The 13953-nt window shown below is 40.0% G+C and overlaps 1 protein-coding gene across 2 annotated transcripts in view; it reads left to right on the forward strand.

Annotated features, from left to right (window-relative positions):
* Positions 1-13953, forward strand: part of clint1a (clathrin interactor 1a) — a 171709-nt gene that overhangs the window by 137177 nt on the left and 20579 nt on the right. Inside the window, exons 8-9 of one of the 2 annotated variants that reach the window (XM_043703978.2) lie at positions 4131-4227; positions 12194-12241. In XM_043703978.2, the coding sequence (XP_043559913.2) occupies positions 4131-4227; positions 12194-12241 (145 nt within the window). Of the gene's footprint in view, positions 1-4130; positions 4228-12193; positions 12275-13953 lie in introns of both variants that reach the window. The other variant, XM_043703977.2, reaches the window with a different exon arrangement.

Raw genomic sequence — 13953 nt, forward strand, 5'->3', positions numbered from 1 at the left:
AGCCTTCTCTAGTTAAACTCTCAACTAACCCAGCACAGATTCTGCCCTTGCTTGCTCTATCCTAAAGAGATAATGAAATTTGTCTTGTGGCACACCATCTGCAATTTCCCCTCCTGATTTTTAACTATATCGCTATTTATTTACTCCTCAGGACCTTATCATTAAGTGTGTAAGTCCTACCCTGATTTGCCCCTCCAAAATGCAGCACCTCCGATTTATCTAAATTAAACGCCTCTGCCTACTTGCCCATCTGATCAAGATCCAAGATTACTCTGAGGTAACCTTCTTTGCTGTGCACTACACCTTCAATTTTGTTATCTGCAAACTTACTAACCATACCTCCTATGTTCACATCCGAATCATTTAATAAATGACAAAAAGGAGTGGACCCAGCACCGATCCTTGTGGCGCATCACTGGTCACCATGAAGAACCTTGTTGAACACCTTACTGAAGTCCGTATAGATCACATCCACCACTCTACCCGCATCAACCCGTTTTGTAACTTCTTCAAAAATCAAGTTCATGAGACACTATTTCCCACGCACAAAGTCATGGTGACTATCCCTAATCAGTCCTTGTCTTTCCAAATACACACACATCCTGTCCCTCAGGATTCTCTACAACTTGCCCACCATTGGAGTCAGGCTCAACGGTCTGTAGTTCCCTGGCTTTTCCTTACCACCGTTTTTAAATAGTGGCATCACTGTAGCCAACCTGAAGTCTTCCAGCACCTCGCCTGTGGCTATCGATACAAATCCTTGATCCTTTGTCAGCACCTCACAGCTGTTGTTTGCCTGAAGTTCCTTAATGTGCAGAATCAAACAACAAAGGGAGTATGTTGATTATCCGCACAGTGTAAGCATCATTTATACGTATAATTTTGTATACTTGTTTCCAGGTGTGGATAATGTTGTCAATGCTGCATCTATTAGCTCGTTGCCCTGAGACTGTTAAGATATTAGTCAGAAACTGAACTAGACCATCCATACTTGTGCAGACTCTACTGTGCCCATAAAAGCAAGCTCAGAATTCTGCGGTGAATAACTCCAGGCCTATTCTTCATTTACAAGGCACAAGTCAAGACTGTGCTGGAGTACACTTAACTTGGATGAATGCAGTTTCAGTGGTCGATTTGGCACCTCATCCTCAAGGTGAACTGCAGCAGCTCACCAAGGTTCCTTGAACAACATCTTTCAAACCTGTGACCTTTAGAAGGACAAGGATAGCAGATGCAGGGAACTTGCAAGTTCCTGTTCAAGCCACAAACCTTTCCGATTCGGAACTGTATCATTACATCTGAACTGTGGGCCAAAATCCTGAGACTGTCTTCCTAATAGCATTGTGGGTGTGTATACACCACATGGATTGTAATGATTCAAGAAGGTGGCTTACCTCCACCTTCTCGAGGGCAAGTAGAGATGGGTAATAAACACTGGTCTGACCGGTGATGGCCACAAGATGTGAAAGAATATCCTAAAAAAGGAAATAGAGTTGTTATGACAGTCTGGCAGTTTCAGCCATAGTTTTTCTTATACAGTCCTCAAGTTGGAACCGCTGAATTCTTTTTACTTATGTGCCATTGTGGAATTTCAGCTCTCAGCCTTTGGGTTTCTCATCTGGTGCTATAAGCAACCATATTTGACAATACTTCCTGAGAAATTTGTCATTGCTTTTTAAAAACAAAAGCAATTTTTATAAATGAAGAGAACAACATTGAGAGTATTTTTTGGTATTAATGAAATATGTTAACATTTGGGTATGATTAAAAGGAGTAAGCTATAGAGATTCCCCTTGAGTGCTAAATTTATATAATCAGGTTATTGCCTGACGTGCAATTGACCTAGGTAAATATCAGAGGAAGCCTGTCTAACGAACTGCTTTTTGAAGTTTTTATCAATCTTTCAGTCATTACATCAAACAATATTGCTGCAATCAGCAATTTTCTTTTTCTGTGCAATGCTACATTTTTGTTAATGCCATGTGTTTTTATTTGTTTTGGTATTCCTAATAGTTCTTATTTGTTCCAGCAAATGCTACTCTTAAGAGTTGGCGCCACAATCTCAATGATGTATAATAGTAGCTATATGAAATTTTCTTCTTGTACCTGTTTAACCCGATTTGGAGAAACAGCAATGCAATTACATATTTTGTCTTTGCGAACTTTGGTGTGAGTATTTTCATTTGTACAATTCTAGATGTAATATTGCTAATGGTGAGCAGTGGTTTAGCGTTCAGATTGTCATATGAGAACTAAATTACAAAACAGAAATAACAATGCTGGTCGTGTTCTCTTCAGCTTCTCTGCCATATAGAACTGTGCTTTATAAATCTGCAGACTATGAATATCAGATTTCACAGGTTATATTTCACAATTGCTCTTTCGAGGCCAGATAGTTCTGTGTCTTCCTCTCCTAAGTCTGTTATTGCCTCTCTGGCAATTCAATTTTATGTAGTCTGTTCTACCCTGATGAATAAAAGGCACTTTTTGTCGTAGTTGACAAACGTTTTTCAAAGATATAGCTGCTTAAGATTAGAACTACGAGGACCAGCAAATAAATACAGGCAGATTTTTGCAGTCATGTTTGCTGCATTATCCACTTTTTTTGGGGGGGGTATAAGTTTTTGTTGGGCTTCTTTGCCTCACAATTATTGTCCTACTTTATCCAGTATGCCCCAATGCTTGTTTTATGAAATAAATGCTTTAGAATATGTTGGAATAAGGGGCTACTATATACAGCAGAATGAGTAGTTCATCGTATGCTCAGTGGAGGTGTTAATTATGGTGCCTTGATTTCTTTGTGGGCTTTCTATTTGCAATTTATATCAAATGAATGTGTGGTCTCTGCTGCTACCTGCTGGACGTTGTATTTGCTTCAGCACAAATTGTAAACTTCATGATCAAATTATTGGTTAGCTTGCATTGGGAATGTAATGACATGGGTGCCATGAAGTTGTCTAGATTTTCAGAATTATTTCAAATTATTCTAGGGTAGTTTCCCTGCTAAATGGAAATAGTTTCCTTTTATCCTGTGAATCCATGACTACTCCCAGAGTGTTTATGCAAAAGAATAATACAGACAAACTTCATTTTTTCCTCCTCTAATAATGTAAAATTCACAAGGGTTAATAAGTACGAGTTCACTAAACTTTGTACATTTTCAATTGTTTACTGTTTTATATAGATGCAAATAAATCTAGTTTTTCTTAACTCCTTGTATTAAGTCATTTCATAATGCAAAGTCCACTCGGCCTCGGGCTCCTCAGTGTACTTTTGAATTAGGCTTGAGAATAAATGTGTTAACACATTTTCTATTGCTCAGAAATCAGCATTTTCACTGTGTCTAATTGTTGGTATGCCAGGTTCTAAAAACTTTGGTAAATTGCATCAATGTGTAGAATGTCATAAGGGTTTATCCTATCGCTCCTTGCTAAATGACTTGGTGTTATGCATGAACTTTGTCATATTATTAGAATGTCTTACTTCTGTTCAAGTTTAACATTTGTAAATGACGTTGATAAAAGTGCCATCAGTTTTCTAAACAATTTTTTATGCCTCCTCTACTAATTGAAATCTTCATCTTTAGACCCAGGAAGAATTTCTGTAAGTATAAAGAAGTTAACCATTTTCACTCCACAGAGCAACTTCACTATTAAAATTTGCAAGCTTTAAAAATTTGGGAGTTGAAAACTATGCTAACTTGAAGACCCAGCTTACAGCATTTAGCCTCATATTGGTCTCAGAAGACATGTCAGTTGCATAGGGTGGCTTATGCAGAGCTGTCTATTTTTGTTTTGTATTGTTTCACATTTTAGACCCTTAATCCCCAAGTTGCTGATTTTAATAGGTGATGAAACAATAGTGCTAATAACAGCTCAAACTAGCAATTTGTGACATTTTCCTAATCTGGAAAAGACTATTGGAACTTCAAATAGAAGCAAAACTATTCTTGCAGAAAACATTTTTATTATTATCCAGTGACACAAATTAGACACTGTCAAAATATCAAGCAAGTGCAGTATACTTGAGATTCTGTACTCCTAATTCAGTAAAGGGAGCAAAATCTGATCATCATGCAACCACACTGGTGTAGTGCTGCTTCTTTATAGTGTCTGTCTTTTTGTATCTAGGTTTCTGCACAGAGTGCTGTTAAGAGCAATTCGAAGAATGACCTGGTAGACCTACTCTTTGACACAGGATTTGAATCCAGTCAGATTGCTTCCACAGGTAATGTTGACACTGATGTTTTTTTTGATAATGCACTAGAGCTTGCTTCCTGAACAACAGGGCTGATCAGTTAAATTACTGGAGTCATTTTCATGAAGCAGCTGACTGTTTCTATTCCTTTTCCAAAAGCAATTGGGGCAGTTGCCAGTTTCCAATCATTGTTTTGTTCAGGGCACTGCACCTGCTACATGCTTCCAGCAATTCTGCCCTGCTTTTAATTAAAACTTCATACCTCAGTAACATTTGTTACCTGGAGAAACTGGTAGCCAGCCAAAGGAGAAAACAATTAGACATGTTCTTTAAAAAAATCTGCATTGAGTGGGAACATTTACGTCTGTTTTCATGATTGTTGTTGACAGAGTACTAATTGGGCAATGCATTTGTGAGACACCTACATTGGTATTCTAAATGTCCACCGATTTGTCAATTTAACTATTCTTTTTCATTTCCCTTGCTTTCCACATCTGGAAATGAAAAATATTAAGGGATATGAAGGTAGTTTGGGGAAAGAGTTGAAGTAGAACATCAACCAAGATCAGTTAAATGATGTGTTCCTCCTCCTTTGACCAGCATGAGGACCCTGTAAATTTGTGATATCTACTCGAGTGAAGACCAGGTAGCTTTATTTGATATAAACCAGACATTGAACTGAAACCATCCCCAATGTCTGTATTCTGCTTCTGCTTTTAGAAACATTATTTAACAAAGAGAATCAATAAAATAATGTACCGACGACTCTTCAGCTTTGCCGTAGATTTCATTTTTTTGAAAGTCTTTGTTTTTGCTGACATTTCTGACCCTGTATATTTTTTTCTCATGACTAACTTAAACTTTAAATAGTAATTTGTCAATTAGTTTAAAGCTTTTTAATCTGCTTTTAATCTTGTCACTTTTCTGTTGTAGCACCAAATTTTCAGAGCAATTGTTTGTTTGTTCATCAGGTGTGGGCATTGCTGGCTAGGCCTATATTTATTGCCTATCCTTGACTGCCCTGGAGAATGGGGTGAGTTGCCACCTTGAAACGCTGGTCATTGTAGTCCAGGGACATCCACCATGGAAGAGTTGTGGTTTTGATTTTGATTTTTAATTTATTAAAAATTTAATTGATTAAAAGTTTAATTTAATTTCAGCTAGGTGAGAAGTGGCTTGGTGTAGAAATTTCAGGTGTGGCACTCCCACGTATCTCTCGTCCTTATTCTTTTAGATGGTAGAGGTCATTGGTCATTGGTAGAGGATGGCAGGAGCCTGAGTTGTTGCACTGCATTTTATAGATGCTACGTGATGCTACCTTAATGGAGAAGTAAATGTTGAAGTTGGAGGATGCGGTGCCAATCATGCAAGCCGCTTTCTTATGGCTGGTCTCAAGCTTCTTTAATTTTCACCTTTCCAGGGAAGCAAGAGTGTATGCCATAATATTCCTGACTTGTGCCTTATAGATGGTGCATAGGCTTTGGGGAAACAGGATGTAAGTTAGTTGCCACAAAATTCCAAGCCTTCTGATAACTCTTTGTATCTACAGTACTTGAATGGCTTGTCCAATCCCGAACCTGATCAGTATTAACCTCCAGAATGTTGATAGTGAGGGAGTGGTCGTAATGCCATTAAATGTCACAGGACAATGGTCAGCTTTGTTCTTGGTCATGGGACACCACAAAGCATGTGACAAAGTCTGATTGCTATTCAGACCTTGCTACATATGGACATGGTCTGCTTTAGCATCGGAATGTCGAATTGTGCTGAACATTATACTATCATCAGTGAACCTCCCCACTTCTCAGAGCATTGTGAAAGTACAGAATTCTCTACCCCAGAAGGCCATGGAAGCTAGATCATAGACATATGCTTAAAGTAGAGATTGGTATGTATATAATGTGAAAGGCATTGAAGATGAGTCATGAGCGCACTGAAGAGCAGATCAGTTGGTTGAATGGCCTACTACTGTTCTGGTCTTTTGACGATATAATGAAGAGAAAATCATCGAGGCAGATGAAGATGTTTTTACCTTGGATGTTACCACGAGAAACTCCTGCAGTGGTATCCTGGCACTCAGCTGATTGACCTCCAACCACAATCATTTTCCTTTGAGCGAAGTGTGACTTCAACCAGTAGTTTTTTCTGCGGTTTGCATTCATTCCAGTTTTGCTGGAAAACCTTGATGCCATGCTCTGTGAAATGTTGTCTTTGTTGTCAAGGGCAGATTTCCTTATTATTTTCCTGAAGTTCAGGTCTTTCATCCATGTTTAGACTCCGATTATTACAAACTCGAGACCTGTGATCTAGGTGGAACTCTAAGCATCAGTCAGGATGTTCTTCCTTTACCAGTGTCACTGGATAGCACTCTGGAGGACTAATTAATGACTTAACTAATTGCTTAATTAACTAACCAATGATCAAAAGTAGTCTGTTGGAGCAGTAAATGGCTGGATTGGCTTTGGTCCTACTTATTGCAGATAGAATGTACTTGTGCAATATTTGCATATCATCTGGTAGAGATCAGTGTTGTAGCTGGACTGCAATAGCTTGGCTAGGGACATAGCTAATTACAGGCCATAAGTCTTCAGTACTCATACTGGAATACAGTCTGGGGGCCATAGTCTTTGTAGTATCCAGGGCCTTTGGTTATTTCTTGATCATGTGGAGTAAATTGACTTGGCTGAAGTTTAGCTTCTATGATACTAGAGATTGCGGGAAGAGGCAGAGTTGGATCATTCATTCAGCACGTCCAGCTGACAGTAGTTGCAAGCTGATGTGCTGGACTCCTCCATCATTGAGGAAGAGAATATTTGTGTCACTGCTTCTCCTGGTGTTTGACCTAATGCTGTGCGACTTTATGGGGCCTGCAGTCCATGTTAAGGAATCCCAGGGCAACACTCTCCTCACTGTATCACTATGTCGCCACCTGTGCTGGGTGGGTCAGGACATACCTAGGAGTGGTGATGGTAGTTTCTGGGATATTGCCTTTATGTTGCAATTCCTAAGTATGACTGTCAAGATGCAGCTTGGCTACCTCTCATTTACAACTTCCCAATTGTGGCACAAGTTCCCAAATGTCAGTAAGCATGATTTTGCAGAGTCAATAGGACTGTGTTTACTGCTATTGTTTTTAGTGTCTAGTTTGATACCAGCTGATATCACCCACCTTAACAGGCCAAGACGCACAAATAGAAAGTGGGACAGAACAGGGCAGAAATGGCTAACACGAGTTAGTTTTAAGCTGGTTGGAGGAAAGTATAGAGGGGATGTCAGAGGTGGGTTCTTTATGCATAGAGTTGTGAGAACATGGAATGCATTGCCAGCAGCAGTTGTGGAAGCAAGGTCATTGGGGACATTTAAAAGACTGCTGGACATGCATATGGTCGCAGAAATTTGAGGATCAATGGTCGGCACAACATCGTGGGCTGAAGGGCCTGTTCTGTGCTGTACTGTTCTATGTCCTAACACCAGCGCTTCACCGAAGACTCACTGATGTTAGCTCGCATGTGACAAAACGTCTGAAAACAAACCAGTTCAGCGAGCAAACTAACCTGAACCTCAACCACAGCTACAAATCTTCTCAAATCACAAACTTTTCCTTCCTTGTGTCTTTTTGGTGGTTTTATGCAACTAGGCAATTTCAGGAGGCACATGCAGTCAAACAAAATGCTGTGGATCTGGCATCTCATGTAGGCCAGACCAGGTAAGGACAGCAGATGTCATTCCTTCACAAACCAGATGGTTTCATTGTTGCCATTAGACTAGCTTTTAAATAATTGAATTTGATCTTTACCATCTGCCTTGATGAATTAATACCCACATTCCCAGAGCATTAGCCTGGTTTACTAGTCCAGTCACCTTATCAACACCACCAGTTCCCTATTGTTGTTACCCATCAGCTTTTGGAGTTTACTTTATGACAGACTTTGCCAGATTTAGGATCTTTTTTACAAAATGTTAAATGAGGTAAAGGGTCTGCTAAATGAATGTTGTGTTGGCACTGGGATTTCAGGGAAAGAGCAGTAGGAACTGAGGGACCAAGTGATGGACTTTCATTCTTTTGAAATTCGTTTGAAAATCACCCCACCGCAATTCAAAATATGGATGTACCTGAATAAATTATTTTGATCTGTATGATCCAGGTTGAAGTTGAGGGCGTTACAGGTTTGTCACCTGTGTGAGCAATTTTAATGCATTGAATGTCACAAAAGAAGATAATTATATCACATTAAGTGTTTTGTCATGATTCATCTTGGTATCAATTATGCTGACATTGATAGTGTGCTGGTGTGAGCAGTTTTGTACTAAAGAATTGTTTGGTCTTTATAAAGCTGTAAATGGAAAAACAGAATTTCACAGTCAGATTAAATCTCTAGCATCTCTTTCATATGCCAGTACAGCAGACTATGTTCGTGAATAACGAGCCGACAAGGAATCATAGCATTTTTATTTGTAGCAAGATGACCAAATTGTGTAAGGAAGCGTGCAAGAGTCCTTAAAACTAATACTCATTATACCATACACGCACTTTAAAAGACATTCAGATTTTACATATCATTGCTCCTGAGCCATTCAGACAAAGGAGTCATACTACATTTGAATAATCAGTGTGCTTCAGTGCGACAGATGGACAGTGTCTTGCAGCTATCTGATGGTTTTTTGGAAATTGTACCAGATGTTGGGCATTGTCCCCCTGTGCACTCAATGGCTATACAGATGTTTCTTTCCCACCTGAGTGCTTCATAAGCACTGCAGGCAAAGATGATGCATCACAATCCACGCAAAGTAGATATCATTTGAGCTGAATCTAAATTTTGACTACTGAAACTGTTTCTATCTTTTACTAGTTTAGTGACCTGTCAGATAATTGCAGAAGAAATGATTTAATGATTGCTGAAAAGAGAGACTCGTCAAGACAAATGCAAGAATGCCAAATTTCAAATGATCCTGACATTATAATATGCATTGTTAAATTTTCTAGTATGTCAACATGAAATGTGTTGGTTAAAAGATGCTGAACTTTAAGAAATTACTGTTGAGCAGGCAGGACACCAGATTCTTCCAAATTCAATAGATATTGCAGTCTTTTGACTGTGTATTTAATGCTGTTTCCACATCTCAGTGGTTATATGCACTAACCAGTGACTAGGAATCAAACCTGACATTATCGATCTATATATCATGTAGGCTCAATGATATCAGGTTTAACTTGTCATTGAATAATTTGATTTCAGTTGAGGCAAAAATTTGTGGTGCATTTACCCTCAATTTATCTTTATTGGAATGGAAAATGAACTGCAGTTCCAACTCCTTATTGGCATCCAGTGATGGCTCCTGACAGATCTGTTTGTGGTGATCTCTCCTGAGTACAGGAGGATTATGTAGTTGGTTCTTGGCTTATGCATGGAGATTAGTTAAGTGGATTGAACCATGGCAAGTAAAGGCTCCTCTTTGGGAGAGGAAGCTAGGTTTTTGAAGAAAGTAATGTAGTTTATAATGTACCGCTTATAGTCAGCCCAATAATATTTTATTTGTATAATGTGAATGTCACACAAGCCACCTTTTTATGAATTGATCGCCAATTTTGTATTATTGACATTGAGTCATACTGGCTGTCAGTACTACCGTGTTGTACAAGTGAAGGAATTTCTATTATATAGACTTTTGTTATGCCAAAGCACCTGACAGCTATTCAAGTACTTCTGCAAGTTGTTTCGACTGATTTACTTATAAAGCAATAGCAGTTTGTTTTACTGATCTTAAGCCTACTTGTACTGCACGTGGGAGTCCTTGCTGTTCTTCAAAATTATTTGGGATCCTTTACAACCACTCCAGGATCTCCGCTTCAGCTTATATATTTATCCTCATGTCTCTGGAGTAGGTCTTGAAACCACAATGATCTAGCATGTGCAAGTTTTATTACCCTCAGAACCTTGGCTAACAATACTGCACATAATGAAGTTTGGTGAAAATGCAACAAAAATGTGCCAGCACAAGGGGACATATTTCCCTGAGCTCTACAATAGTCCAAATTATTTGAAATGGAAGCATCTTTAAACTACTTATTCTGCTCAATTGGGTAAATAAGTGATTCTGGTAAAAAAAAGTTGTGTTTAGAGTTTGGTTAACGGGGGCCCTCTTGTGGTACAAAGGTAGTGTCACTATCCCTGAACCCGCAGGCCTGAGTTCGAGTTCCACCTGCTCCAGAGGTGTGCAGTAACATTGTCAAACAGGTCGATTAGAAAAATAGTTTGATTGTTTAATGCCACTGTTTTCAGTGGGAGGGCAGAGTTTAGTTAATAGATGTATGATTCGTTTTTCTCCTAGCAAAGGAGCTGGGTTTATTTAGCTTCTAAACATGTCAATGATTTGTATATAGTTAATATCCGAATGCAATTAGATAAGCAGGAATACATTTACATTCCCATGTATTAGGGTCCAGAGGGTGGTGTATATCTGGAACGGGCCACCAGAGGTAGTGGTGGAAGTGAGTACTATTTTGTCATTTAAGAAACATTTCAACAGGTACATGGATGAGATAGGTATAGAAGGTTATGGACCAAAAGCAGGCAAATGAAACTCATTTAATTTGAGAAAACTGGCAGCATGGGCAAGTTGGGCTGAAGGGCCTGTTTTCATGCTGTAGACCTCTGTGACTCGAGAGCCACACTGGGAAGACACCTGAGTGATTCTGTAAGATCGATGCTATTCTAGTCTTATGTGAAGGTTAATTTCTGTAAAAATTGCATGGTTACTTTAAACAGATCGATATTGAAGAGTTATCAGAGGCTTACTTTGTGTTACTAGTCCGCAGGCTGCAATTCACAATGGCCAAAACCCGTAGAAATAGATTTATATTAGATTAGATTCCCTACAGTGTGAAAACAGGCCCATCAGCCAAACAAGTTCACACCGACCCTCCGAAGAGTAACCCACCCCACTCTGACTAATGCACCCAACATCTATGGGCAATTTAGCGTGGCCAAATCACCTGACCTGCATATCTTTGGACTGTGGGAGGAAACCCACGCAGACACGGGGAGAATGTGCAAACTCCACACAGACAGTCACCCAAGGTTGGAATCGAACCTGGGAGCCTGGCGCTGTGAGGCAGCAGTGCTAACCACGGAGCCACCATGCCGCCCTTTGGTTGCCATTGGCTCTATGGCACACTCCATAGGTGTTCTGTGAAGATATGCTTTGAAATCTGTGCAGAACTGCACTTCTGACTGGTACGTTCTGAATGCTTTGAATGCATGGAAAGTGTGCGATTCAAAGACATAACTTTTTGAAATGAAAATCCTCTTGCTTTAAGTGACTAGATGTCATACTCCACGTATTGTAGCAAACAAGCAATATGTGCCAGTTTTTCCAAATAGCCATTGGTTTAGGATATCTGGTCGGCATGGACAGGTTGGACTGAAGAGTCTGTTTCTATGCTGTACATCTCTATGACTCTGTGCTTATTTCTAGAAACAGTTTGGGGCCTGAGTCAGAAAGGCACCCAACATGTGACTATCATAAAATTCTGTTCGCCGAGCTGGGGATTTGTGTTGCAGACGTTTCGTTCCGTCTAGGTGACATCCTCTGTGCTTGGGAGCCTCCTGTGAAGCGCTTCTGTGTTGGTTCCTCAGTTGATCAACAAACACATCATCGACCTGGACTCAATATACCGGCCACTGCAGCGGACAGCTGGAACTGACATCCGGGAGCGGCAGAGACAAACCACTATAAATGCCGGAGGAACCAACACAGAAGCGCTTCACCAGGAGGCTCCCAAGCACCGAGGATGTCACCTGGACAGGGGACGAAACGTCTGCAACACAAATCCCCAGCACGGCGAACAGAACCACAACAACGAGCACCCGAGCTACAAATCTTCTCTCAAACTTTGAATATCGTAAAATTCATCTCATCAGAACTAAATCATCTTTCCTTTCCTTTTTAAGATTGCTTGATTAAGTGACAAAGGAACTCTTTGTTTGCTTTATAGGTGGGACATCAGAACAGTTTGGAGGGTTTGCAGCTTTCACCTCAGCAGGTACAGCACAAAGCAGTTTCCCTTTGGCATCAGGTATATTATTGCTTCCACCATCTCATCTGACTTTTTGGATTTCTTTCTCTACAGGCCTAAATTGCAGCTCAATTCACTTATTAGAAACTAAGACAGTTTTGGGAATTTGCACCTCCGATATACAAGGAACATGTGTTGAAACTGTAGTAGTGTTTAATAGTAAATAAGCATTTGTATTTGAGAGGTTTTGGGTTCAGGGAAAATCCCAGTGTGAAAGACCACCAAGGTAGAAAAGAGTTTTTTTTACTGAGAGATTATTTATTTTTTTTATAAAAAATTGCTTTAAATCATTTTCTGTTTACCAACCCCCCACCTTCAAAAAGCTGAATTCCAAAATCCAGCAGTCATCAATAGCCAAACTCTCACTTGACTCTCCCTGCACATCCATTATACAAAATAACAATGGAGCCTGCTGTATTATTGACTGTAGCACTAGATTTACTGTAGATATTTAAAAGTGTAAGCTTTTGGGAGTTGCTAATATTTGATACTAAGTTAGTTCATTTTCTTAGCTTATGAGGTCTTGAGTCCCTTAGAATAATTTGGTATCTAGTAAGAGCATGTTAAAATTCAGGGCTTCACAACATCCTTATTAGAATCTACAAAGCCTTCAAATAATGCACAATGAAGCACTAGAAGAGCAGGTTTACTGTTGTAAAGCTTAAGATTTAAAAAAAAGCATGATTTGTCATTTTTTGTAACCAGTGATGCATACCATATACAAGGTATGATTCGGAGATGCTGGTATTGGACAGGGGTGTACAAAGTTAAAAATCACACAACACCAGGTTATAGTCCAACAGGTTTAATTGGAAGCACACTAGCTTGACAATCACCTGATGAAGGAGCGTTGCTCCGAAAGCTAGTGTGCTTCCAATTAAACCTGTTGGACTATAACCTGGTGTTGTGTGATTTTTAACCATATACAAGGTATGTTGCAACAATCTTGGGCGGCACAGTGGTTAGCACTGCTGCCTCACAACGCCAGAGACCCGGGTTCAATTCCCGCCTCAGGCGACTGTGTGGAGTTTGCACGTTCTCCCCGTGTCTGCGTGGGTTTCCTCCGGGTGCTCCGGTTTCCTCCCACAGTCCAAAGATGTGCAGGTTAGGTGAATTGGCCATGTTAAATTGCCCGTAGTGTTAGGTAAGGGGTAAATGTAGGGGTATGGGTGGATTGCGCTTCGGCGGGTCGTGTGGACTTGTTGGGCCGAAGGACCTGTTTCCACACTGTAATGTAATCTAATCTAAAATCTCTGACCTCCCTTAGCACCTTCAACCCATGGCATTTACCACTGTGAAGGGCAAAGGGAGCAGATGCAGTTCAACACCACAAGCTGCATGTTTCCCTCTGAATAATGTATATTCTGATCTGGGACCATTTCTTCAAGGTGGAATTCCCTTCATAACAGCATGGTGTACCTGAATCTCATGTAGGTTGCAGTGGTTCAAGATGACAGTAGCATCTTGGGCAATAGGTGCTTTTCTGGCGATGAAGCCGCACCATGTGAAGGAATGGAAAAATCCCTAGGCTTGCTAATCTATCCAGCCCCAAGTTTAACAAATGCTACAATATTTTTAGTCCTTTTCCTTTGATTTCAAATCGCCATGGTCTTGCCTCTCGTAATCTCTAGCCCTGCAAGCCTTTGAAATCTGTGCTTGTCCAATTCTGGTTAATTATG

Source organism: Chiloscyllium plagiosum, unplaced genomic scaffold, assembly GCF_037043375.1.
Source record: "Chiloscyllium plagiosum isolate Xiang-an unplaced genomic scaffold, Cpla_swu_hap1 HiC_scaffold_16, whole genome shotgun sequence".
NCBI classification, from domain to species: Eukaryota; Metazoa; Chordata; class Chondrichthyes; order Orectolobiformes; family Hemiscylliidae; genus Chiloscyllium; species Chiloscyllium plagiosum.